This window comes from Festucalex cinctus, chromosome 10 (assembly GCF_051991245.1).
Source record: "Festucalex cinctus isolate MCC-2025b chromosome 10, RoL_Fcin_1.0, whole genome shotgun sequence".
NCBI classification, from domain to species: Eukaryota; Metazoa; Chordata; class Actinopteri; order Syngnathiformes; family Syngnathidae; genus Festucalex; species Festucalex cinctus.
This window is the reverse complement of record NC_135420.1, coordinates 10,318,777-10,346,697: the sequence shown is the minus strand read 5'-3', so window position 1 is coordinate 10,346,697 and position 27,921 is coordinate 10,318,777. Positions and strand designations below refer to the sequence as shown.

General features: G+C 41.8%; 1 protein-coding gene and 1 long non-coding RNA gene across 2 annotated transcripts in view; one reads left to right on the top strand and one right to left on the bottom strand.

The window, feature by feature from the left end:
* Positions 1-15,024, bottom strand: part of hmcn1 (hemicentin 1) — a 92,684-nt gene extending 77,660 nt beyond the window's left edge. Inside the window, exon 1 of the mRNA XM_077533558.1 lies at positions 14,519-15,024. Within this exon, the coding sequence (XP_077389684.1) occupies positions 14,519-14,774 (256 nt within the window). The 5' untranslated portion in view covers positions 14,775-15,024. The remainder of the gene's footprint in view (positions 1-14,518) is intronic.
* An 11,743-nt stretch (positions 15,025-26,767) lies between these two features.
* Positions 26,768-27,556, top strand: LOC144027741 (uncharacterized). Its single transcript, XR_013285530.1, has 3 exons — positions 26,768-26,888; positions 27,010-27,068; positions 27,150-27,556. It is a non-coding gene; the product is annotated as an uncharacterized LOC144027741 (long non-coding RNA).
* Positions 27,557-27,921: the final 365 nt, after the last annotated feature.

Genomic DNA, 27,921 nt, shown 5'->3' with positions numbered 1-27,921 from the left:
TAGAGCCCAAGGAGGAATACGTTTTCAGACCCTGTCTGACCCTCGTCTCCACGGTTGACCATTGACCTGTATGTCTGTTCAACCATGAACTTGAACTCCAAAAGGTAAACACACATCTGGATCACATTATCATAATGGAAAATCGCGTTCAATTAACGGCCCTTCCAATTTTAATCAATATCATCATTCTGACAATACTTTGATGACTTTTCTGACCATAAAAGGGTTGAAGAGGCATGACTATGCTGCTCTGATTGGTTCCAGATGAAATTTCTTGGAAACAGGCAAATATAGATTTCTCCCTTGGCTTTCTCTTAAAATGAATATGAATTTAGTTTTATTAATCTTCGCAGAACTGTAAGGCACACATGAGCAGATGCAATATATAATCGTACTCAGAATCCAAGAAGAAAAAAAATCTATCAAGCCATAAAAAGTTCACAGAATGTTGATGACCTCAGGTCTTTGTGATAGTGTCGTTCCCTACTCAGCATAACTTCATTAGCTTTTCCAACCATTTATTCATCATAAAGACAAATGCGATGGTGAAAACAACAGCTCAATAAACCGCCTGTCCTCTGTGTTGTTCGTCAGCAAAGAGGTCAGACAGATGTTCTATTCATCACCTTGGCGACATGCTTTGGTTGAGGATTGCAAATGACAAAAGTATCTTAGCTGTTTGATTATTAAATTTCTAAAAGCTTCTCACTGAAAGGTCACAAGTGTAGAGAAATTATGCGATTGAGCCTGAACACTTCTGTGGCAGGATTCTATGAATCATTTGATTCATTTAATTGCCCAAATTGCTTACGTTGAGTGCAGACTCTACACTAAGCGGCAACATGCAACCACAAATCTGCAAATCTCATGACTGAGCACTTAATAACGAGTGCATTCAGCAATGACTGAGTACATAAACTCGTCTTGTTTGTATTAAAAAGCAAAGCGTAATTATGCATGCTAAAACTGACGAAGAAACCCAAGATGCAGCAGATTAGCAGAGTAGACCACACACAGATGCTTATTAGGAGATTTCCAGCTTGTGTTCCAGAGCTTACTAAAGCAACTTTGGGCTTTGCCCAGGTCTGGTGTAAAAAAATACAACGATTATAGGTATTAGCCTTTCATTATTGTCCGTATCATGCAAAGAATTAAAATGTGGTCCAATTCACGCTGTTTTGTGGATATACCTTTGATAGTTGCATAATATTCTTACATATATACATACATATATATATATTTTTTTAGAGGGGCCGCAATATTCTGAGAAAAAAAAATCGATTTAATTTACAAACAAATTTACGAGAAATAAACTTATAAATTTGTGACTTTTATAAAAAACAAAAACAAAAACAAAAACTTACAATTTGCTTGAAAAAAAACATCAGAAAATTGCGAGAAATGCACATAGCGTAATCGGATGTTTGTGCCAATAACTTTAGGTCAGGTTTTATCAAATAAGGAGAGCAGAGATGAACCATATCATGTTAAGCATTCACATTTTGAAGCGTTGGGTACTGCCAGTGATGACGACACTTCGCTTTGCAAAGGTCCATACCCTGAGGATCAGGCATTTAAGTTAATTTGTTAAATACATATTTACTTGTACATTTATGTTTCAATAAGTATTATTTACACATTCATATATTTTGGTATTTCTTTGTACAAGTAGCTAAGTTGATGTGTTGAATCTGTCAGGGTTCATGAGGGGTTGTTGACCCAAGTGGAGGGAGGCAAGGCGAGGCGTGGCAGGGGTGCTCTTCATCATGATTTAATTTAAACATAAACAAACAAAGTACAACACAAAATATAAAGTACAAACCAAAAATGGGAATAAATTTTCTACCGATAGTCACAAACTAAACAGGCAGGAAGGTGCAGGAAAAAGGGTGTGACATACAATAAGGCAAAAAACTCGGCAGCACGACAGGGTGAAAATGACGATGACTCGACACAGACAGAGGGGAGACAAGAGACTAAATACACACACTAATTGACACAACGAGACACAGCTGGGAAAGACACAAGTGGCAGAGGGTTCTGATAGGTTGACACTTAGGGCTGCACGATATTGGAAAAACATGCGATATGCGATATACTTGCTGAACATAGCGATATCGATATTATTGCGATATTTAACATGTACCTAAAGAAATTTCATTTTTATTACCTAATGAAAGAAAAACATTTTTCATGTGGCAAAATACGCAACCTTGATGTAATCTTAGTTAATAAATTGTAATTATGTCTTGAAAATGTTCAACTATTGAATGGCGATGCACATTTTAGTAAGCATCTGACTGGTCAAATTCATAAAAAAAGCATAAAATTCCATATAAAACTTACTGCATGCCTTTGCGATATGCATATTGCAAGGGCCAATATCGCGATATCGATATTTTTTCGATATATTGTGCAGCCCTAGTTGACACACGAGGAAGTCAGGCAAACACAGGTGGGCGGGACAATGCTTAACAAGACAATGGGAGACACAAGGAAAGCAGAACATAACAGAAATCTAAAGGAACATGATGACAAACTCAAAACTAGAAACCCGACAAATGCAAAAAAACAAAAAAAAACAAACCAAAACCCAACCCAAACAATGACAGAATCTGCTGTTCTGTCATTCACTTGTATTTACCGGTACCTAAAGTATGCTAGCTTCTGATTAGTTAGTGTTAGTCAGCTGATAACGGGTCAGGGAGTTTTATCGCTCTCGTTGCTGTGTATGACAAGTAAAGTTTAAGAAAAGTTGTTTTTTTCTCGCAAATTTGCCAATTTATGATGTCACAAATTTGAGAATTTATTTCCCATAAATTTGTGATTTCTTTTCTCAAAATATTACTCCACCTCTAAAAAGAATTATTTATATGTGGACCTAATACACCGTTGTATCTTAACAATTAGTACATAGCTGTAAAAATAAATAAATAAATAAATAAATTACACGTTATATTTAGTGCTGTCAAACAATTTACATTTTTTAAGTAATTAATCGCACGATTTTCCATAATCACGATCAATCATGATTAATCACATTTTTCTACTTTTGCTTCAAAGCTTGTAACAGATATTTGAGTAAAATCTTGGCAATAATGTCAAATCATCAAACAGAAAGTATATTTAGAATCAAATAAATTGTTTGAGCTTCAAATAGAATACTTCTGTAAAATACATCGGTTACACAAAACTATCAAAATGGATTCAAACAAACAATTCTCAGAACTTCTTGCTTACAGGTTTAGTTCTGCTCACGAGCACTACACTCCAGCAGCATTATAACTTGAGCAGGGAATTTTGCTCTGAAATGATACGCCAAAGGCTACTACCTACATGTTTATTCATTTTCCCACCAGTGACTCCACCAAGTTTGGCTAAACACTGAGTTAACTGAGTTGTTTTTTTGTTTTTTGTTTTTAAATGCTTTAATAAATTTAATCTCCAGAGTTAACACTTTTGACAGCCCTAATTATATTACCTGAAGTATTCATGTAAACACTGACGTAAGCGTAAGGTGGTGGTGGTTTCTACCACTCAAGCAAAGAGATGGGATGTCATGATACATGACTTCTCCCCCACACATCACCGAAGCATGGACCGGAGGCCACAGGCAGCGTGACCTTCACCCCTGCAGCCTGTAACTCCTCCAGCACGTGTTGCCTTGACTCATGTTTTATAAAGCATACAGGCATTCTTGTCAATCAGGCTACATTTCTGCATGCTTCAGCACCACACAGTTGGAGTTGTGGCTAACAAAGACAGGAGTGAAATAAGAGGTCTACGACGGAATTACACATGCAAGACAGATGTCAAATTGACATTACATCAGGTAGTGCAAGATGAAGGGTTTTAAACTAGGGAGCAATTTCGATTGCAAAAAACAAAATGTTTCTTTTATGAATGTGTCTCAACACTAATCTGCACTGGTGAAATTAACTGTGAAAATGCTGATTGGAGGAAAGCCTTCACTGAACAGTATACAGTTTTAAGATTGAGGCATAACTTTGCCTGTTACACTGTTGTCGGCAAGGGGACACTGAACATGAATTTCAGGAGGGTGTTTCAGGCAGGTAATTATAATAGAGGAGAGGCATGTATGAGTCTGTAAACTCTGTTTTCACATTGCTCAACGTGGTGCAAATCATCTCCCATATTTATTTTGTTAAAGCAATGACCTTAAAAGTGGGAAATAAAAAGTTGCTCCCTATGAGGAAAACAGTGGCAGCTATGATGAAAATCACCCGACACGCCTCGGGTGGTCAGCCCTGACAAATAGACCGAGTGGCTGGTTAGGGTGTGCAGGACACATGGTAACACTTAAATCAACGGTCAGATAAACATGTCTGGCCCTTGGCAAAACATCCCTCAAACAAATCAATTAAGGGTCATTGGTTCAATTGAATTCTGACATCTAAACACTTTATTTTGTTACACTTAACAAAATTAAATTGTTCATGTAGATTGTCCAATTTCCTCACTGCATCTCGTTCCACATTGGGCTCTATGTTTGTAGATAGTTCACCTCGGCACAAATGCGTTTGGATCTTGATTTTTGTATCGTCACAATTTCACAAGGCTTTCCAATTTGTCAGACTTGTCTCAGCTGGGTGGGCCAGCAGAAGCATCCTGGTGATGTGCCTGGTAGGGTGACAATTTAGTGACAGAAATTTAGCAAAGTCGCACCTCTATCATGGATGGTGTCATACAAGATATTAGCATTTCACACGAGATTTCAGCATACTTCCTACACAAGGGATTTTACAGATCTTTTATCTGTTATCTATGTCTTTGTTTTTTTATTTTTCCAAAATTAGGGATGCACGATAATGCTATTTTCAACTAGTCCTACTATAAGTGTAGCGTACAAATACATTGAAACATTGTGTAAAGCACCATGAAGCTGAATTGTATTCATAACTCTGCTTCCAAGACAACCAGTAACTCATTTTGAGTTTGCCAAAACAAAACAGTCATGTTTAACAAAAAAACAAAACGCAAGGGTGTCATGGTTTGGGTTAGGTTTTGGTTTGTTTTTTGCTTTTGTCGGGGTTCGAGTTTTGAGTTGATTTTGTTTGTCATCATGTTCTTTTATGTTTCTGTTATGATCTCTTGTGTTCTGCTTTCCTTGTGTGTCTCCCATTGTCTTTCCAAGCATTGTCCTGTCCACCTGTGTTTGCCCGACTTCCTCATGTGTCAACCTATCAGAAGCCTCTGCCCCTTGTGTCTTGCCCAGCTGTGTCTCGTTGTGTCAATTAGTGTGTGTGTGTATTAAGTCTCTTGTCTCCCATCTGTCTGTGTCGATTCATTGTCATTTTCATCCCGTCCTGCTGCCAGTTCTGTTCCACGCCTTATCTCGTTTTACCCTGTTGGACTTTGTTGTTTTGGTTTCTTAGTTTGTAGATCCTTTTTGCCTCCTAGTTTTTGTTTATTAAACATTTTTTGACCGCATTCTTTGCCTCCTCACCCTGCTTCCATGCATTTGGGTCCACCACCACACCCCTGACTGTGAAAGAGGGTAACATTTTGGGGAGACACAGTAAAGAAAGCCCACACTAGCGACTGCCATCTCGCCATGATGCATCTTCTGTCAACACGAGGTCGTGCGTATTATGACGTCACAAATATGCAACACTATCATAAGAGAGGGGAGGGGTTGAGGAGTTGGGCACAACCACAACTGTATTATTATCGGCAGATAATTATCAGCCAATTTCTTTATTATGTGGTTTATCTGTTTGATGTCAAATTGGTCAAAAATTGCCGATAATTATCGTCTACCGATATTATCGTGCATCCCTAGTTACAACTTATGTATGTCATCCATCAAGCATGGCTGAGAATTAGCAGTTGCGTTTAAGTGTTTTGAGAGTAACAGTTTGACCTTGGAACACATTACAATCCAAACAAATCAGGTTGACCAGTGCCCCATGACGGATTGTGTTTGACCTCAGACTTTCATAAATTTAGGAATGCAATTTAAGATGAAGAAGAATGTGGGGGTTGTGTTATGTAAATATCAGAAGATAAGCAGTAGCAGGCATCAATTACGATAGCAAGTGGCAATGTGCAAGTGTACAAGACAATAGCATGCATTGGAATGGAAAATTTTTAGGTTTTTGAGTGAATATGTTATATAGACCATGAAAACAGCTTCTTATTTTAATGTTAATTGCTGATTATTTCAATCAAGTAGAATGAAAAGGACAAAGATGGGAACATAACTTGTCAGGGGCACTTGAGCCTTGAGCACCATTTGAGCTTGGTACAGAACATAATATTCACAATGTAAAGAAACTCTGGAAGGATTTAATTTTTGTTTATCGGTCATGTTTTTGCAGTGCATACAACTACAAAAGTATTGGAAGAGTGAAGCTGACTTATTAATTTTTGCCTTTGGACATTTGGGTTCCATGCATCCATCCATTTTCTTGACCGCTTATTCCTCACAAGGGTCGCGGGGGCTGCTGGCGCCTATCTCAGCTGGCTCTGGGCAGTAGGCGGGGGACACCCTGGACTGGTTGCCAACCAATCGCAGGGCACACAGAGACGAACAACCATCCACACTCACACGCACACCTAGGGACAATTCGGAGCGCCCAATTAACCTGCCATGCACGTCTTTGGAATGTGGGAGGAGACCGGAGTACCCGGAGAAGACCCACACGGGCACGGGGAGAACATGCAAACTCCACCCAGGAAGGTCCAAGCCTGGACTCGAACCGGAGACCTCAGAACTGGGAAGCGGACGTGCTAACCACTCGACTACCGTGCCGCCCACATTTGGGTTTAAGGTAAAAATTAATATTAGACAATAATCAACATTTGACATTTTATTTGAAGTTATTTACAGCTGGATCTGCTACACAAGTGAAGAAAAAGAACATTTTGTTTGAACCCATCCAAATTTCATTCAAGCAAAAGTATGAACATGTGACTGGTAGTGTTGATTAGTGTACATTGATTAGTCATAATTTGAATGTTATTGAATGACTATACTCAGGTTTGGCTTGTCTGTCAAGACTACCTAAACTAGATAGAGGCTTCTGTTGTTACTCGACTTCTATGACTGCCTCACAAATGTTCTCGTACAAATCTAATGGAACAAAGTCAAAGTAGGATAGACGCATTCCTGTAGGCCTCGGGTATGTGTTTCCTTCTTAAATAATAGGGGAACAACCCTTGAGCACTAATTACAAAGCTAAATGGAGTAGAAAGCTATTGTGTTAAGAGCACCTAGAGGCACTTTGGACAAGGCCGCCCCCATCCTCAAAATGTAAGTCAATTCAAATATACTGTAGCAGGTTAAAAGACAAAGATTGCAGTTACCCACACCCCTCTGTTCTCCTAAAGCTCCTCATCTATCTTTTGACATTCCTGTCTAATTGCATCATTATTGACTGTGTCCAGCCAAAAACAGGCTCCTTGTAATCTTACGTGCATAGGCGGGGCACCTCAGACATAACACAAAGGTAAAAGGGGATAGTGGACAGTGAACACCAACAAAAGGAGTTCTGAAATGAGCACCTTTGATCAGCTAAACCATCATTTAATCGCTCCACGCTTTGATAAGCCTCTAGAGCTGGTAGAGTCAGGTCAGGTCATCAACTTTAGCAGAACCAATCTCCATGATGCACCGCTTAAACAAACAAACCATCAGTTGTGAATAGCAGAATAACAGATGATTAAGGGCTAATGCAAGTTTTCTCGCAGCTTTGCCACACTCACCTCATTTTGATACATGATTTAACAATAACAGCCATTTTGTCTGGTTCATTTAATTGTAAAAACGCCACAAAAAAAAAAAAAAAAAAAAAAAAAAAAAAAAAAAAAAGCAAAACACCCACAAAGAGAATCCTTTGAGGCTTTTCTGGTCTATCACATGGTTCTCTACATGAAGTTTTGTGCAACTTTAGAAGCATATTTTACTCTTGAGATTTTTCGTTGGAAAAAAAAAATAATAATTGTTCCACCGCAGGGCCTTTTGACCTTGAAGTTTCCATTGTGATCTGATATTCATAAGCACAAGGTTGTATTTGCAGTTAAACAACACACAATCAAAGTATTTGAAGATTACACATGGTGTTCCCCAAGGATCTGTGCTGGGTCCTAAACTATTTATACTGTATATAAATGATATTTGTTGTGTTTCAAAAATACTGAAAAGTGTTTTATTTGCTGATGACACAACTCTTTACTGTTCAGGAGACAACCTGAAGCAGCTTCTGACTACTGTGGAGTATGAATTGAATACAATGAAAAATTGGTTTGACATGAATAAATTATCATTACATTTAAATAAAACCAAGTTCATAGTTTTTGGCACCAGAGAAATTACTCATCAAGTTAAAATTATGGTGAATTCAATTGAAATAGCGAGAGTGTATGAAAATAAATTCCTTGGGGTAGTTATTGATGATAAATTATGTTGGAAGCCACACATAGAAAATGTCAAAAGGAAAATGTCAAAAATCCTAGGGATACTTTCTAAAACAAAGGATGTCTTGAATACAAAATCATTATATACATTATATTGTTCATTATTATTACCATATTTGACCTATTGTGTGGAAATCTGGGGAAACGCATATAAAACAAATACCGACCTTGTCTTTAAATTGCAAAAGCGTGCCATAAGAATTATTAATCGATCAAAATTTAGAGAACCAACACATTCACTATTTATTAAACTAAATATCATGAAATTTTATGACTTGGTTGATTTTAAAATAGCACAAATAATGTACAAAGTATATAATAATCTACTCTGCCACAGTATTCAGAAGCTATTTGAAATTAGACACAGTCCCTATGAGATAAGGGGTATAAGTGTCTATAAAAAACCTAAAACGAGAACAAATATTAAGCTAAGGTGTGTTTCTGTAAGAGGTGTAAATTTGTGGAACAATTTTGGTAATGAGCTGAAAAGATGCAAGTCACTTGCTGAGTTTAAAAAAATGTTTAAAAGAAAAGTTCAAGAGCATTATTTAAATCTGACATAAGCTAGTAAAATTGTAGTAATGTAGTTTATTTATTTATTTATTTTCCAATGTACCAGAATGAGTGTAATGAAAATTGTATATGTGAGTATGTGGATGTATTATCGTTTATTTCTATTAATTTTATGTATATACGCTACATGAGCAGGATCATGTATTTTCTTTTATTGAAATATAACCTATTGTATTATAAATGAAATAAGTTAAAAAATATAATGAATAAGGGGTAGGACTAGAAGTTTTCAAGTTCTTCCTACTCCCTTTTGAACATGCAGATTATTATTGACTGATTTTATGTTTCTTTTATGTTAAAATTTTATTTTCTGCTGTCTCTCTGTTTGTGTGTTTATGATGTATGTTCAATAAAATCAATCAATCAATCAATCAATCAAAGTGTACCATATTTTCCGCACTATAAGGCACACCTAAGAGTCTTCAATTTTTTTCAAAAGCTGACCATGCGCCTTATAATCCAGTGCGCCTTATATATGGATCAATATTGAGCCGCAACAGGTCTCGCTGTCAAGACGCTATCGGTGACCCTGCATGATCGGTCACGGGCATGCGCAGAAGATCCTGCCATCTTGGATCGCTAGCTAATACTAGTACTTTAGCTCAGAGAAAATAATAAAACAGCAGGAGTGAATGGAGTTGTCAGAAAGCTGGTTTGTAATCTATTTATAAAGTTTGACTGACCTATCTGACTGTTTTGTTGACATTCCCTTTAGCGCAGCACCATCTAATGGATGCATAAAGTAACCCCAGCCTCTACTGTAGCGCCTTATATATGGAATTTTTTTTTAAATATTTCCTTCATTGAAGGTGCACCACCAAGGTGCATCTTATAATGCGGTGTGCCTTATATATGGAAAAAGTTTTAAAATATGTCATTCATTGAAGGTGCACCTTATAATGCGGTGCGCCTTATATATGGAAAAAGTTTTAAAATATGTCATTCATTGAAGGTGCGTCTTATAATGCGGTGCGCCTTAAAGTGCGGAAAATACGGTATATAAATTACTTGCGACCGAGAAACCGACAGTGATTAAAGTTAATTGTAAAAAATTGGAAAAGGCGTTTTTTAGAACCACCAAAAAGATGAGACAATGAATATACAAATATATAATGTATGTCACAACCTTGACTAAGTCAGGTAAAATACGAAGCCAATATGTTCACTGAATTTAAACGTAAACCTATCTGCCTAATTTGCTTAAAGACGCTATCCGCAGGGCCCTAGACATAGGCAAACGAGGCGGTCACCTAGGGCTCCATCTAATGGAGGAGGCGCCAAATTGGAGGGCATGAAATACAAAAAAGATAAATATAGTTTTCCCCCTGAGGTTTTCTAAAATAGAATTAATTATACAGCATATATATAATATTTTTTCTTGTTTTGTTTCTTTTATGACTGCTAGTCCAAATAAATGGCACAGAGTTCATGACCTGACACCCTGAACCTGACGTGCTGCTGCTGTTTACAGTGAAAGGTAGGGAAAGGGGTCGCGCATCATCTCAGAGTGTTAGCGCTATTGAGAGATGGATGGCACGCTTGTGTTGTCTGTACATCAAAAACTTTTACAATGAAAAGGTCCAAGCCCTCAGGTGCTGCATTAAGAAAGAGGCGAAAGAAAAAGGAGGGAAAAACAGGCCCAATGTGTATGTCAGTCAATCATCGTCGATAAAAATAAACATGAAAATAACGTTGGCTTCTTAGCTTGCTTGTAATTTGTTTCCTCCACCATTACTTCCATGCTACTCTGTGCACCAAAGCGAAGAAATGTTTTAAAATAACGCAGTCAGTCCGGTCTAGAAACCTGCAAATAGATTTGTATAAATCATTGTTTCACATAATCACATTAATTTACGCAAGATAAGAATTGTGTGCTGCTTTAATGTAAATAAATATGTCAATTTTTCGAAGTCTTGGGTTAAACCACGCCCACTTCCGGTTTATGCCACGCCCATTCCAAATACAAATACAGATAATGGTTAAACTAGGGCTGGGAATAAAAGTCGACCAAGTTGGTTGGGTCGACCAGAAAAAGTGGTCGACGCAAAAATGCATGAGACGAACCTATTTCAATAATTAAAAAAAAAAACATATTTGCGGCATCTGGACGTTGCCGGGAGGCCCAGAACGAATAATTTGGTTCCACATGGACACTTATTGCTGACGGACTCCGATTCACCACTACTAACTAAGATACTTCTTAGGGTTAGTTTGTGGTCTCTTTAGAATGAAATGGTATAAAATTCACATCGCTACATGTCTTACGTTTGTAACAAAACAATCCGCGTCAAAATAGCTAAATAAATAAGAGCTGTAATTTATTGGCGCCGGCTAGACTCACGTAAGATGGCGGGTGGCCCTACGTGCATCAGCCAATGATAGGTCCTACTACACAATGCATATGCTGCACTCCAACTTCAAGTTTTTGCAAAAGGAACTTACATAATTATTGTGTTTCTATTTTTTTTATGTTTTTTCTTGTTTTGTACCAAAAAAACAAATAACCGTATAAATAATTGCTGCGGTTGGCTGGCAACCAATTCAGGGTGTACCCCACCTACTCCCCGAAGCCAGCTGGAATAGGCTCCAGCACCCCCCGCGAACCCTTGTGAGGAGCAAGCGGTTATGAAAATGGATGGATGGTATGAATAATTGTGATTTAAATTATTGCCAAAATAATCGTGATTATTTTTTTCATAATCGAGCAGCCCTAATTACAGCATAGATTTCAAAAGTACACACACTAGTCAAGCAAAATACCAAAACAAAGATAGCTTCATCCATGCATGCAGTGGGCACGAAAATAGGGCCAACACCCAAAGTAAAAATGATTTTTTAAGATTTTTAAATTCAGAATTTGCAGGTAATACATCAAAGGCTTTGTGGCAAACAGTGTTCAGAAAATGTATTCGCTTAGGAATGACAAATAAGAAGAACAGACAGACTTGCTCGAGATTGATTGGAATAAAAAGGAGGTAGAAATGTGTCAAATTGCGGAATCTGATTTATTTATTTTTTTAAGTAGCGCGGAACTGAATACTAATAGTGGTATCTTTCAACAGATTCATTAGAGCATGTCGTGGAAAATACGCAAGACTGGCCTCAGTAAAATAACCTGTAAAGTATCATTTTGCTTTCTCACTCAGCAGGATGCAAAGGTTGGGGGGTTGGGGGTTGGGGGGTTTCCTGGCTCAACCAAATATCCAGGCATCCTCTCGACACTCGCTTGACACACACACACTAAAGCACACGACACAGGGTGAGTAAAACACAAACACACACTTGGATGTTTACTGTGTCACAGCTCTGGCCTCTGATTAAAGGGAGCCAACTCAAACAGGAGGGCCGGTTTTATCATACTGGGCCAGCAGAGGTAAGGCATCTAAATCTAACGGACACAGTTTCTAATAATAAAAAAGATTCTTCGAGAAAGCAAAATGAAAATATATGGTCAAGGAAGGACAACACAGACACTCGGGAAGAACATTTGGAGAAATGTTCTGCTACTTTGGCTTGCAATGCCTTGTGCGCTTCATCCTCCAGTTCCCTGAAGGGTTTGGAGAACACATTCGCACATCCTCGTAAAAGCTTTCAGAAAGAAATAGATGTCATATGGTAGACAAACACGGAGACAACAATAGAGCTTTTGTGTGATTAGACTTTTCCTGGTGAGGGGAGCAGTTGCTTAGAATTAAGCCTTATTACACTACTGCTGCCTCTTTTTATTATCCGCTAATGATCTGACATTTTTGCCTTTCCCCAGAGGCATGAAATAATTAATTCATCATTTGTGTACACTGTGCATAGTTTCTCCCAGAAGATAATTATTATTCTAGGCAACAGCTGCCTGCTTACACAAATGATTGCAAAAATGAGCTGAAAAAGAATCTGTGACATGCGGAAATTTATCAGAGGAAAACAAACATCTGGAATAGGAATCCCTCGTTTTCACTGCACTAATCTCCCGGCTCTCTTAGGATGCCTTTGTCTCTGTGAAAAGCATTAAGAATAAAGCCTTCAATACGCTATTTGAGATACTGTTGGATATTTGAGAAGAACTGTGTTTGCCCATTGATCACATTTATCAAAAATAACCAGAGATGGGCAGGTAGATTAGTTCCTTTTGCTGCTTTGTTTGTTGCTTGGCATTAAATGAAATAAAGCTACTGTATTTTCAGTCATCCAAATATAAACAGTGGATATTATAATATTAAATGATACACATTATGAAAAATGTACTTTTTCATTGCTTATACAAAAAAACCTGGGTCTCCAGAATGACTGTCCACTCATCAACCAAGTAATATTTTGTTTTCCATTTCTGAAAGTCAGTGAGCAAGCCGTTTGAACTTTTACCCCACTTTTGTGAAGCAGTGGGACTAATTTGCATAATAAACACCTCCACACCAAATTTCTCTGCCCATGACTGACAGATAGGTTGGTTGAAGATCCAGAGCCACTTTCAAGCAATTGCCAGATTACACTGACTGACATTGTTCAGATGATGGACAGTTGGACACCTTCAACTTCTTACATCCAGATCTACACAATAGACATAAACCCCAATGATGCAGAAAATCTTCAAAATGTTTTGCCATTTCCACAGACGATGGATGCGTGTCTTAATTTGGCTCAACTAGATTATTGGGGTACGATGCAAATGGGCTGGTTGTACCCAAAAATATACGACTTTTATACCCTTGAATCATGGGACGGCTTTTTTTTTGTGGCTCTTGAAAGTTATGAAATTGAATACACATTTTAGTCTAGCCCAATAATGAGCCTAATGAGGTACATTAGTTCAGTGAGGGGAGTGGGGACAGATCCCTATTTCTGAGAGAGCATTATCCAGCGCTCACTTTGTAAAGGGATGGAGGGATGTTGAGTCATTATTTGCTATCTATGAAAAGCCATTTGAGTATTTATTCAATAACATTAATATCCATCAGTGCACTAGTAGTACAGCTTCTTGTTTCTTACTAGTAGAGTATTTTCCACATTGTGTTCGACTTCCATTTCTGGACACTAAACAACCGTCATACTGCTGTACTAGAAGCAGCTACTAGCAGCTAGCCATAGCTTACAGTAGGCTGTGTCACTACTAGTGCAATATTGTCAAACTAGTTAAATGTAGTTGTCCTTGAAAGTTGTCACCCTAGTGAGGAGGTTGGGGGGGGGGGGGGGGGGGGGGGGGCGGCATTGGTCAGAAATACACACAGGAGTCACAAGCTGCTCCGAATGATAGCGCACCTTGGGTGATGATAATCATTAAGCTACATTGCAAAGCTAAAGTACACTAAAGCTGGTGGAATGCTAATGATAGTGACGGCCAAGCTGAACATCTGTGAGCAGACACCAAACCTCATCTGGAGGTGTGAGCAACACTGGGCGTTCAATGGGCGGATTGTGAGCAAACTATTAGATTTCCCACTTCTCTCTTTTCCAAATAATAAACCAAACAGCCTTTAAATGCAAGAAGCGCTAAGGAAAATGAGCTTTATCAGACCTGGGTCATGGAAGGGGACCAGAGCGAAGTTGTAGAGCGGTCGATTAGGTCTACTCAAGGATGTCTCCAGAATCTTGGACGCCCCCTCTATAACTTGGACAAGGTCGTCGTACATGGAGCCGGTCACGTCAAACACGAATGCGAGGGTGGATGCGCCCTCCGGGATGTCCTCTTCTGCGGCTTTGGTGCCCGCGTCCTGCCCGAATGACAGAGCCACAGAGAGGGCAAAGAAGAACAACTCGAAATGGGTGCCCATTCCAGATCCAAAATATCTTCTCAAAAAATAAAAATTATAATAATAAAATAAAAATAAAAAATCAAAGACCAACTATTAGTCTTGTTAACAGGGCACAGCCATTGCCTGTTTAAGATGGCTTGAAAAGGATTTGCCAAATAAAAGTATTGCTCATTGATGCAGCTTTGGTGCGCCGCAGCGCCTCCGTGACTCCTCGGAATGTTTTTACGCAGAGACCCGCGGCGGTTCTTCCTCGCCTTAAGTGCCTTCTCATAGGCTCCAGTCTGCGTCTGCTATGGTGAGAGAAGTGTGCAGGGTCAGTGGTCCTCCCTGAACTCTTAAAGACCACCTCTCAGCTGAGCACAGATCCTCAAGGCGCACACGAGCTCGAGTGCTGTGATTGGACGCGCACTTTTTAGAGCCACGGTGTTGGTGGAGGTTAGTTTGTACACTATTAAAACAAGTACTGTACACACGATTATCACGTGTTACGTTTTCTTATTTGCGATCTGAAAGCATTTAACTGTCAACACCACCTGATCAAAACAATGTAATATCAACTAATGCTAGGCCTATATGATTTAAGTACAGTATATGAATATTACACAGTCACAGAGTGTTGCAGTACACACATACAGGACATTAAAGACATACAAACCTTTTACAATTCTTAAAAGAGCTATATGATACCACCGTGGCGGTAAATCAGAGGGATGCTTTTTATTTTTTCTTATATTAGATCTGGCGCCATCTAGTGGTCGTAATTGAACACGTACAGTCATAAATTTTGCTTCATTAACTTTCTACTCAAGTCTCATGTTTGTATTTTACTTTGATTTCATAACGTTTATAAATTTGTATTCCGCAGTTATAATTATTTATCAAAATAACGATTAAAAAGTCAAAGGAAGAAAGAAAGAAAAAGAGAAGAACATTGTATGTTGACTTTGTGCACTAATTGCATTTAACTGTTGTAAAATTGTTTTTACACAAAAGAAATATGGACAGCATTAGCACATTTTCCCTGCAGTTCTGAGATTTGGGGTTAGAATCTCGGCACCTGCCCTCCTCTGTGGAGTTTGCATGTTGACCAAGGTTTTCTGTAGTTACTCCAGCGTTTATCCACATTCCAAAACGCTGCATTCAAACTGTAGGTGTCAGTTTGAATGTGAATTGTTGCTCGTCTATGTGTCCTGAAATTAGCAGGTGACCAACGCAAGGGTTTACCCCCACCTCTCGCTCAAAGGCTGCATCTCACCCATGATCCTAATGATGACATCGCTATTTGCATTTGTGCATGCAGTGTATTTAAAATTCCCATTGAATATGGGCTGTTTATTATATGTTCTGTAAAGCGCTTTATTACAGCTGCAGCTGTTGTGAAAGTACTATAAGTAAAGATGAGTTTACAAATAAAGATCTGTGCATGTGTACTGTAAAGTACAGCACAGTACAGCACATGAGCTCCTCTGACCCCGGAGTGCAAAAAGCACCACCTGACAGAAGCTCTTTCACCTTTAAAAACCAGAAAGGTTAGCTTTGTGAGCGGCCTTGTGTCATCATCACAAGTTACGTCCTGGCCTTGCACAATGAATGGAACAGCCAACTGAGCAGTGCCTCTGAACAGACAAACGCAACAGAACCGGTTGAGAGTTGAACCTGATGTAGCAGCCGTGAAAAGATTGGTAAATTTCACACATGTAAGAAATTGCTCGTAGTAGTTTATAATGGTAAACGTGCCTATGTTGTGTGTGTGGAGTGTGAAAAATACAAAAGTAATTAGTATTGATAGATCATGTAATATACTGTTATTGTAATTCTGTTAATATAATGGCCAATTATTACCTTGCTCTGCTACAACATGACTGTTTTTAAATGTTATTATAAATACTAGTGTTGTTCCGACACCGATACTGGTATCGGCAGAGGTGCCGATACTGCATAAAAACAGTGGTACGTAGCGGTATCGGTGACTACTCACAAGTAACATGCCGATACCATTAATTCCAATGCTAATATAGGATTTTGGATGCAGCATCTTGTGTCTTGCTCGTGCACAACATTCACTGATATGTGACATGTTCACTGCATGCCGATCTAAGATATCCTATTGGCCCTTGAATGCTCTGAACCAATGGCAGGACAGCTTTTTCATGTTGAGGAAAAAAAACCTTAAGTATCGGTATGGTATCGGTATCGGCCGATACTGCAAAGCTGGGTATCGGTATCGGGAGCCAAAAAATGGTATCGGAACAACACTAATAAATACATTTTGTTACAATTTGACTGGAATATGTTATGCATTCTCCTGTCTCACACGGAGGTCCAAAAGGTAAAATTTAAAACTATTTTGTAGCATAGTCACTGAAATTCTGTAGCAAACCTTTGTGACAACTATCATTTTTTTCATGAATGTAGAATAGTAAAAGCAATAAAGTGCACGATTTGTTTTATAAGTAGAAATGGTGTCAAAAGCAGCTTGCCTCTGATGTGTGTGACAGGAGGCCATAAATCATCAGGATAGAGGCAAGGCTGTAAGGCAAGCTGGGTGGACCATTATGGAGAGTCTGAGGGAAGAATTTGAACCAATCATGATGTGGCCGAAACTCTGAAAGAGTTGTGCGTAAACATCTTGCAAGACACGCCTCAGGAAGTGTCAATGCCTAGGTTTGGCGTCCACCCTCAGATGAGTCTGTGTCGCATGCCTTTTCAATTTCACAGCAGCAGTCAGGCAGGGAGTCCTTTCTTTTATCAGGGAAGTGGATAACAATCTGTAGTTCTGTCAAGTTCAGATCGGAACTTTCACCGTTTTTTAATTTTTTTTATCTTGAACACTCGCTATTCTAATTATAAAATCCAGGAGACTGCATATCCTCAGTTGAACTATTTACTGGATGCCAGAAAGCTCGAGTACACAGCTGTGGAGCCTTTTCTGATGAATGCGGAAGAAGGTCTGATCTATTTAAAGTGGTCTCTACTCTTAGGGGGTGGCTCGGCCTAGCCCATACGAAAATGTGTGACCTGATGGTCTTAAATGGTTTCAATTGGATAAGTGCGCCAAAGTGGAGATAAATAGGAAGACAACCAAGCCAGGACAGGTCACACGGTCTAGCTTAAGAGACCTATTCTAACAGTTCTCTGCAACAATGATGGACGGATATAGTGCTGAAATGTACAACTGCAAATGAGTTCCAATTCAAGACAGTTGATTACATGATAAAATTGTAGCTATTGGAACGGCAAGGCCAATTCTTTTGTTGTTGTTGTATTCTGAAGACATTTGGGTTTGGGGTCAAAAGAATTCCAACTTTTATTTTATGGCATTTAAGTCTAGATTTGTGCTCATTAGGTTAAGGTCAGATGATTGACTTGGCCAGGAAGACCTTACACTTTTTACCACCTGATGAAGTTCTTTGATGTGGAGGCGGTTTGTTGTGGGTTTTAATTTGATTTATACATTTATTTTGAACATGCACAAAAATAAGAATACACCAGAAGTAGCCATGCAAGCCCAAACCATGACATTATCTCCACCATTCTTCACAGATGAGTTTGTGTCTTTTGGATCATAAGCAGATCTTTTTTTTTTTTTTCATACTTTGGCCTATCCATCACTTTGGTAGAGGTTAATCTTGGTTTTTGTTCCAAAACTTTTGAGGGACGACGAGTACCGGCTGGCCAAGCAGAACGCAGCTTCAGCAGTCACTGAGGCAAATTCTGGTGCACCTTCCGGTGTCAGGAGGGGGAAGGAGTGCACCATTAACACTATGTATAGTGGAGATGGGGTGCTGCTGACCTCGACTTGGGACGTTGTGAGTCTGTTGGGAAAATACTTTGAAAACCAGCTCAATTCCACCAACACGCCTTCCTTTGAGAAAACAGAGTCTGGGGATTCTGAGGTGGACTCTCCTGTCTCTGAGGTCATAAAGCTCCTTGTTGGCAAAACCCAAGGGGTGGATGAGATTTCCCCCGAATTCCCAAAGGCTCTGGATGTTGTCGGACTGACCTGGTTAAAACGCCTGGACATCGGGGACAACGGCTCGGGATTGGCAGACCAGGTTGAAGAAGGGGTGCTGGACGGTTTGTTCCAACTATGGAGGGATCTCACCGGCAGGAGCCCCGGGGACGACCCAGGACACGCTGGAGAGACTTTCTCTCAGCTGGCCTGGGAACACTTTGAGATTGGAGGAGCTAGATGAAGTGGCTGGGGAGAGTGAAGTCTGGGCTTCCCTGCTAAAGCTGTTGCCCCCACGACCTCACTCCGGATGGATGGATTGATTGATTGATTGATTGATTGATTGATTGATTGAAACAAAATGTGCTCTGTCCTCAGTTATCACATTTAGAAATACCATGAAATAAAAATTTGTTGGTGCTGGATTTCACTTTGATGGATTGGATGTACTTGTTATGTGCCGTGAGGCAAAGCAAGGCCAGGACCCAGGATGCAGAGTGAGAGACAAAGTCCACAGTTTATTGTTCACAAAAGTACCAACAGAAAATCACCTTGCTCAGGGAAAAAGTTCTAGAAAACAAAGTATCAACCAAAAATCACCTTGTTCAGGGATGAAGAAACACTAAAGCGCAAAGTAGCAACATAAAACACTAGGGACCAAAGTAGCAACAGAAAGAGCCGTCTTAATAGACCGGTAGAACGAGAAACAAAAAACCACTACAAGCCGGAGACCAGGGACTAGAACACAACAAGGGTGTGGCAGGAGGAGACAAGCAAACATAGCAGGTATGGCAAGGGAATGTTCCGGCACAGAACCAAAGGAGGGGCTGGTTAAATAGATTGTTGGCTCATCAGGCTGATGAGCCCCAGGTGCGGGAGCAGGCCTCTGCCTGCGAGGTTGGCGCCGCCTCCTGCCACACTCCGGAACTGCTTAGAGAGACAACAGAACCATCACAGTACCCCCCCCCTAAGGAACGCCACCCGGCGTTCGACCAGGCTTATCAGGGTTACGGGCATAGAACTCACGCAGCAGTTGCGGGTCCAAAATGAGGGCACGTGAGATCCAGGAGCGGTCCTCCGGGCCGTACCCCTCCCAGTCGACGAGATACTGGAACCCCCTGCCCCGCCTGCGGACATCAAGGATGCGATTCACGGTGTATGCAGGGTGTCCATCAATGATCCGGGGAGGAGGCGGCGGTGGGGCGGGTGGCTGGAGGGGGCTATCCACGACCGGTTTCAGAAGGGACACGTGGAAAACGGGGTGGATCCTGAGGGATGACGGTAGCCGGAGTCGGACAGCATTCGGGTTGATGATCTTGTCAATGGGAAAAGGGCCAATGAAGCGTGGAGCCATTTTGCGGGAGTCCACTTGAAGGGGCAGGTCACGTGCGGAAAGCCAGACACGCTGTCCCAGCTGGTAGTCGGGGGCTGGGGTTCTCCTCCGGTCAGCCAGACGTCGGTTGCGCTCCGCTGTCCTGGACAGCGCTGCTCGAGCCTCCCTCCAGACTCGTCTGGCACGGCGGAAGTGGGCATGGATGGACGGGACGGCAACCTCGGACTCCTGGCTGGGAAACAGAGGGGGTTGGTAGCCCGAGGTCACCTTAAATGGGGACATGCCTGTGGCAGTGCTGATCAGTGTGTTATGCGCGTATTCCACCCATGGGAGGTGCGCGGACCAGGAGGCAGGAAGGCGTGAGGCTACGCAGCGCAGAGCTGTTTCCAGGTCTTGATTTGCACGCTCCGTCTGACCGTTGGTTTGGGGGTGGTAGCCGGAGGAGAGACTGGGAGAGATCCCCAGTGCCCGACAGAAAGCCTTCCAGACTTGAGAGGTGAATTGTGGACCCCTGTCCGACACGATGTCTGTGGGGATTCCGTGGAGCCTGAATACATGTTGGACCAATAGGTTAGCAGTTTCCAAGGCGGTGGGGAGTTTTGGGAGGGGGACATAATGAACCGACTTGGAGAATCTGTCGACGATGGTAAGGATTGTGTCATTGCCCTCGGATGGGGGAAGTCCCGTGACGAAATCCACCGCGATATGCGACCATGGCCGAGAGGGGATGGGCAAGGGGCGTAATAGGCCTGCCGGGGCTTGATGAGAAGGTTTATTGCGGGCGCAAACTGAGCATGACGCAACAAAAGCCCGAACATCGGCAGCCATGGTTGGCCACCAGAAGCGCTGTTGGATCAGGGAGAGTGTCCGGTGGATCCCAGGGTGGCAAGCGATTCTTGAGGTATGCCCCCAGAGGAGCACAGGAGTCCTGGCGGCAGGTGGCACGAACAGTCTCCCTGGAGGACATTCATTTGGAACTGGTTGGTTGTCAAGTGCCTCCTGAACTTTCTTCTCCACTCGCCACCGCATCGCCCCGACCACACACTCAGGGGAGAGGATCGTGCTTGAGTCCCTCTCTTCCTCTCCAGAGGCGAACTGCCGGGAGAGGGCGTCAGGTTTCAGGTTTCGGGAGCCGGGGCGGTAGGTGAGGGTGAAGTTGAAGCGTCCGAGGAAGAGAGCCCAACGAGCTTGACGAGAGTTCAATCGTTTGGCAGTGCGAAGATAGGACAAGTTCTTGTGGTCCGTCCAAACAATGAAGGGATGAGCGGCACCCTCCAGCCAATGCCGCCACTCTTGGAGGGCTAGGACCACTGCCAGGAGTTCGCGGTTGCCCACATCATAGTTGCGCTCCGCCGGGGAAAGCCGACGGGAGAAGTAAGCACAGGGGTGTAGTTTTTGGTCCGCAGGCAGGCGCTGAGAGAGGACGGCCCCCACTCCCGAATCTGACGCATCCACCTCTACCACAAACTGCTGCTCGGGATCTGGGTGGGCGAGAACAGGGGCATTAACAAACAGTTCTTTCAGACGGTTAAAAGCACATTGAGCATCAGCAGACCACACGAAGCGAAGTTTGTTTGAGGTCAAATGCGTGAGAGGAGCAGCTATACTACTATAGTTTCGGATAAATCTCCTATAGAAGTTAGCGAACCCAAGGAAACGTTGTAGCTGCTTCCGATTGGTAGGCAGAGGCCAATCTTTAACCGCTTCGATTTTAGAGGGATCGGCCCTGAGCCGCCCCTTTTCTATCACATAGCCCAGGAACTTAACAGTGGAAACATGAAATTCACATTTCTCAGCTTTAACATACAGTTTGTTTTCTAGTAACCTCCTCAGGACATCTCTTACGTGCCCCACATGCTCTTCATGTGATCGAGAAAAGATGAGAATATCGTCTAGATATGCAAAAACATTCTTATCTAGCAGGTCTCTGAGTACATCATTCACAAATGACTGGAATGTTGCTGGAGCGTTTGTGAGCCCAAAGGGCATGACCAAATACTCAAAATGTCCCAAATGGGTATTGAAGGCAGTTTTCCACTCGTCGCCGTCGCGTATCCTTACCAGGTGGTAGGCGTTTCGGAGGTCCAATTTGGTGAACACCATTGCATTGTGGAGAGGGCTGAATGCAGCGTCCAGGAGCGGCAGAGGGTACTTGTTCTTAACTGTGATGGTGTTTAAGCCAGTGTAGTCAATGCAAGGGCGCAGAGTTTTATCCTTCTTTTCCACAAAGAAAAACCCTGCGCCTAGTGGAGATGAAGACGGTCTTATAAGTCCTGCAGCTAATGATTCGGTGATGTATTTTTCCATTGCTTCCCGTTCGGGTTTGGTTAAGTTGTATAGTCTGTGTGTTGGGAGTGGAGCCCCAGGGAGCAGTTCTATAACACAGTCATAGGGTCTATGTGGGGGAAGGGAGCACGCCAAGTCTTTTCTGAAAACTGCCTCTAAATCGTGGTATTCACTGGGGATGTTACTTAGGTCAATATCTTTTGAGTAGTGGGGAGAGTTAGGACCCCTGGCAGGTAGGGCTGACTTTAGACAGTGGGCATGGCAATAGTTGCTCCAGTTCCGAATCGTACCTGTGGACCAGTCTATGTGGGGGTTATGCAGCTTCAACCAGGGAATCCCTAGAATTGCGGTGTTGAGGGGGGAGGAAATCACATAGAACTCAATTACTTCCTGATGGTTACTAGAGAGTGTCAGATTAATGGGTGTGGTTCTGTGTGTAACCCTTTCTAGAAGCCTCCCATCGACTGCAAGAACTTTCTTGGGGGAGGTCAGTGGAGTCAGGGAAAGATTGTTGTTTTTAACATAGTCAATGTCTATGAAGTTGTCATCGGCTCCTGAGTCTATCAGCACCTGGACAGGTAACGAGCAAAGTGTCGTGTGAATCATACCTGGTACCTGTATTTGGGAGGACGAGGGGGAAGATATTCGGCTCACCAGTGCCTCCCTTCCTACTGGTGAGCCCCGGCTTTTGGCAACTCGGGGCAGCTTGCCAAGAAGTGGCACCCCTGGCCGCAGTACAGGCACAGTCGGCTCCTCATGCGTCGCTGTCGTTCGACAGGGGTGAGTCGAGCCCTGCCCAACTCCATGGGCTCGTCGCGAGGTGTCGTGCTGGAATGGAGTTCAGGAGCGGTGCTCGGAGATGAGGCGGTGGAGTTCCCCATGACGGTTGAGCTGGACGGTGAGAAAGTCGACGAGCGACGAGCCATGTCCATCTTCCTCTCCCGCCGTCTCTCCCTGAGCCGATTGTCTATCCGTGTTGCTAATGTAATAAGGTCATTTAGTGAGTTACATTCATCCCTTAAAGCCAACTCATCTTTTATCTCCCCAGCGAGCCCCTTTTGAAAAATTGTTTGTAGCTCAGAGTCCCCCCATCCGCTACTGGCTGCCAGAACCTGGAAAGTTAATGCATATTGAGAGACAGAGTGGCTACCTTGACGCAGATCCAGCAACTGGCCAACTGCTTCCTTGCCTCGCACCGGGTGATCAAAAATGCGTTTCATTTCTCCGGTAAACTGTTCATAATCATTTAGCACTGCCGATCCTTGTTCTGTGATTGTCAAGGCCCAAGCGGCCGCTTGTCCTGATAACAGACTCATAATGAAGGCGATTTTTGACTGGGCAGTAGCATAAGTACCGGGTTGCTGGTTAAACACTAATCTACATTGTAGCAAAAACTGAGCACATGTGCCTAAGTCTCCAGAATACCTAGCAGGAATCGGAATAAATGGCTCTCTGGGAGAAGACGGCTGGGAGGCTGGAGGGGTTGCCGCCGATGGAGGGGGCGAGCAACCAGAGGAGCTGGACGACGGCAGTTGGTGACTCATGGCTGCCATCTGCTTGTTCAGCTGGTCCACACTGGTGGTGAGTTGCTGTAGATGGTCCATCACTTGTTGCAGGGTTGATTGGTGTTGTCCAACAAGTGCTCCTTGTGCCGAAAGCGCACTCCTTAAGCGCTCTGACTCTGCTGGGTCCATTATGGCCGGAACATTCTGTTATGTGCCGTGAGGCAAAGCAAGGCCAGGACCCAGGATGCAGAGTGAGAGACAAAGTCCACAGTTTATTGTTCACAAAAGTACCAACAGAAAATCACCTTGCTCAGGGAAAAAGTTCTAGAAAACAAAGTATCAACCAAAAATCACCTTGTTCAGGGATGAAGAAACACTAAAGCGCAAAGTAGCAACATAAAACACTAGGGACCAAAGTAGCAACAGAAAGAGCCGTCTTAATAGACCGGTAGAACGAGAAACAAAAAACCACTACAAGCCGGAGACCAGGGACTAGAACACAACAAGGGTGTGGCAGGAGGAGACAAGCAAACATAGCAGGTATGGCAAGGGAATGTTCCGGCACAGAACCAAAGGAGGGGCTGGTTAAATAGATTGTTGGCTCATCAGGCTGATGAGCCCCAGGTGCGGGAGCAGGCCTCTGCCTGCGAGGTTGGCGCCGCCTCCTGCCACACTCCGGAACTGCTTAGAGAGACAACAGAACCATCACAGTACTGGCTTCTATGGATCTCACTCTGCCTTATCGATCCTTCCCTCCTTCCTCTCTTTAGTTTTTCCTCTGGTCTCTTGAGATCTCGCTAAATTTGCTGGAATTTAGAGGCCTCCGGGGTTGGAGTCAGACTTTGATTTTGTAATCATGGGGAAGGCAGGAAGTGTTTGGTCGGTGCTGGATTTCACTTTGATTTATCTTTCTTTTCTCTTTATTTTTTTCTGACCTTTTCTCTGGTCTCCTGACCATTTAAACTTCACGACTCTGGCAAGATTCTGAAGTACCTGGTTAAGGCGAAGGGTAATGGGATATTTATAAGGCTTTAGGTGAATTAATGAGTATAAATTTATACGTATTTGCACGCACACGCACGCACGCACGCACGCACGCAAACGCACGCACGCACGCACACACAAAAAAAAAGAAAAAAAAGAAAAAAGAGCAACGATGATAAGACGTTGAATCGGTAAGACTACCGAATGAACAATTCTGAGCTCTTTAAAAAAAATAAAAAATAAAAAAATACCATGAAATACAAGCTGGAATTCTAAACTTTTGTCTCATCCTACTCATCTTTTATCCGAAAGCATCTTTTTTTCTGAAAACCAAATACTACAGTATTCAACAAAAACAAAGGACTTGACATTGCTGTTTCTATACTTTTTAAGGTACACTGTATTTCAGTTCCGCAATACAAATTAGAGAAGGATGCAGAAGTATATTTTGCAATTATGTAACATCTCTCAATAGGATACCATGCAGTTGCAGACAACAGCAAATTCCACCCACAATAACAAACATATGATAAACTGGATCCACATTATATACTTCAATTTTGTACATTTGTGTTATATTCCTGTGTATTCAGTTCAATTCCTGTCCATCTTTAAACATTCGTTAATACTATTTTACTGCCAGGTCATACACAACCGTGTTGTAAATTCTACTTATAATAATAAACCTCCCAGAAATCATATCCCGACAATTCAGTGGCTGCTTGCAGCGGTTTTCCAACATCAGGCTGAGTGCACAACTTTCCAAGTGAACATGACATCAACAATATAGTTCTGCATTTAAGTATGGATATACAGATTTCTTTGTCCGCCCTTTTCTCCAATAAGTTCTCTGGCGCCCCCAAGGGGAACAGTAAGGAGAAAAGATGCTGGCATTTTGGGCTGATTAATTGATTCTGTTCTGTTCCATGGCTCCAGTATACAAACCGCCCAGTGTCTCCACCAGCTGAAGATGCAACAATGCATACTGTAAGCACACTGTAAGTAACATACAGTGTGTGACAGACAAACACACAAACACTGTCATCACTACTGAGGATTCACTGTCCTTTCCATATATTATGGTGTATTTTTGCATAGGAACATGGTGAATGAGATTGCACATCTTCCTCTGGATGCTCCTTGTCCATACATCTCCAAAGCAACGTAATACTGTTGTATTTTGATTGACAGCACAATATACAGTTGGTCTGTTGTGTATTGGTTCATTTAACTGTTCCCATTTTTTGTTAGAAAACGGAGGCACCGAGGCCAACAAGATGTCGACGAGTCTCACATTAAAAAACCTCCCAATGCCTTCATGTGTTACCTCAAAGAGCAGCGGCCAAAGGTCAAAGCCCAAATGAACTTGAAGGACAGTGCGGCGTTGCACACGTACCTCGGTCAGATTGTATGTTGATTCAACTTGTTAACATGCATTTTTGTTAGCGGAGCGTTTGTGTATGTGCTGACACTATTAACGTGTCCACAGTGGTCATCCCTGAGTCAAGAGGAACAGGCAAAATATTATGAGATGGCGCTTGCAGAGAAAAAGATCCATGCTCAGCTGTATCCCGACTGGTCAAATGAGGACAGGAATGTGAGTTCAGACTTTTCACTGCCAACACATACTTTAGGGTTTGATCTAATTTATGGTCTAATTTCTTGTAGTAGTAATGAACACAGAGGAAAAAATTTTGGAAGAGAAGCCCATAATGGTCCTCACTCCGAGTCCCCATAAAGGTTCAAGTGATGCAAATGTTCCCTTTGGTATGGACATACCTTGGGGTCATACAAATACAATTATAAACCAGTGGAAATGAATGAATATAATCCAATTCATCTATCTATATCCCATGTGTCGAGATCCGGTCCTTGAGGGCCGAAGCACTGCATGTTTTCTAGGCTTCTCTACTCCCAACGCACCTGATTCAAGGATCAGGATAATTATCAGGCTCCTGCAGAGCTTGCTGATGAGCTTAAATATGAATCAGCTGTGTTGAAAATGGGAGGCCTCGAAAACCTGTAGGGCTGCGGCCCTCGAGGGATTCAGTTTGACATCACTGATCTATGTTGTAAGTTATTGCATGTTTGAACGCCCCATGGGAATGCTTAAGGAGTGCATGGGTTCTCCCTTTTACTGTACAAATTCCACTTGTGTAATTATTATTTTTTTTTTGTATTCTATGATTCCAGATCAAAAACATACTAGTGTTCCCACTAAAGGTGCAACAATGCATACTGTGAGAACCCAGGTAAGTGGCACACAAAAACGCATGCACAAATACTTCCTGCCTGTTTGTCTTTCTACGAATATGTACTGTATTTGTCTGCAGACATGGTGAATGAGATTGCAGATCTTTCTCCATGTGCTCCTGATCCATTGCACAAACCCAGAGTAATACTGTTTTGAATTTATTAACAGCATAGTATAGAGTAGATCAGGATAGGCCCCAAGACCACATGAGGTGTCCGAGGGCCCGTACTAGGAAAAAAAAATAGCTCACCAGTGATGAGATATTATTTCCTAAGAATGTTGTACAAGTGATCTTTTGAAAACTTAAATATTTGCAGAAACATACAGAAATAAAGTGAAGCATATTGATATTTGTTTCTATCCATCCATTTTCAATATTTCTTATCCTCACTGAGGATGCAGCTGACTTTGGGTTAGAGGTGGAGAAACAGGTTAAGTCAAGTCAAGTCATCTTTTTTTATATAGTGTAACTACAAAAGATTTCTAACAACCGGTGAAACCAAGGTTGTACATTTTGGCCATAACTCCAATAGGTATGTTTGGAGCAAATATAACACTGCTTATCTTTCAAATAAATAATACCTACAATTAAAGATGTTGGCGGCAGCAGCATCATGATTTGTTTAGTTTTTTTCCCTTCAACCGGAACTGTGAAGGTGGAGGGAATTGAGAACAGTTCCAAACAGTCACTGTCAGCACAAACCTTCACACTTCTGCTACAAAGCAAAAAAAATAAAATAAAATCAGGAAAAGTGTATATGACAACTGAACTTTATTTTAGGTTGAGTAAGAGGCTCTTTAAATGGTGACAGGTGTGTGCCGGCTCCCATTTAAGATGTTTAAATGTGATT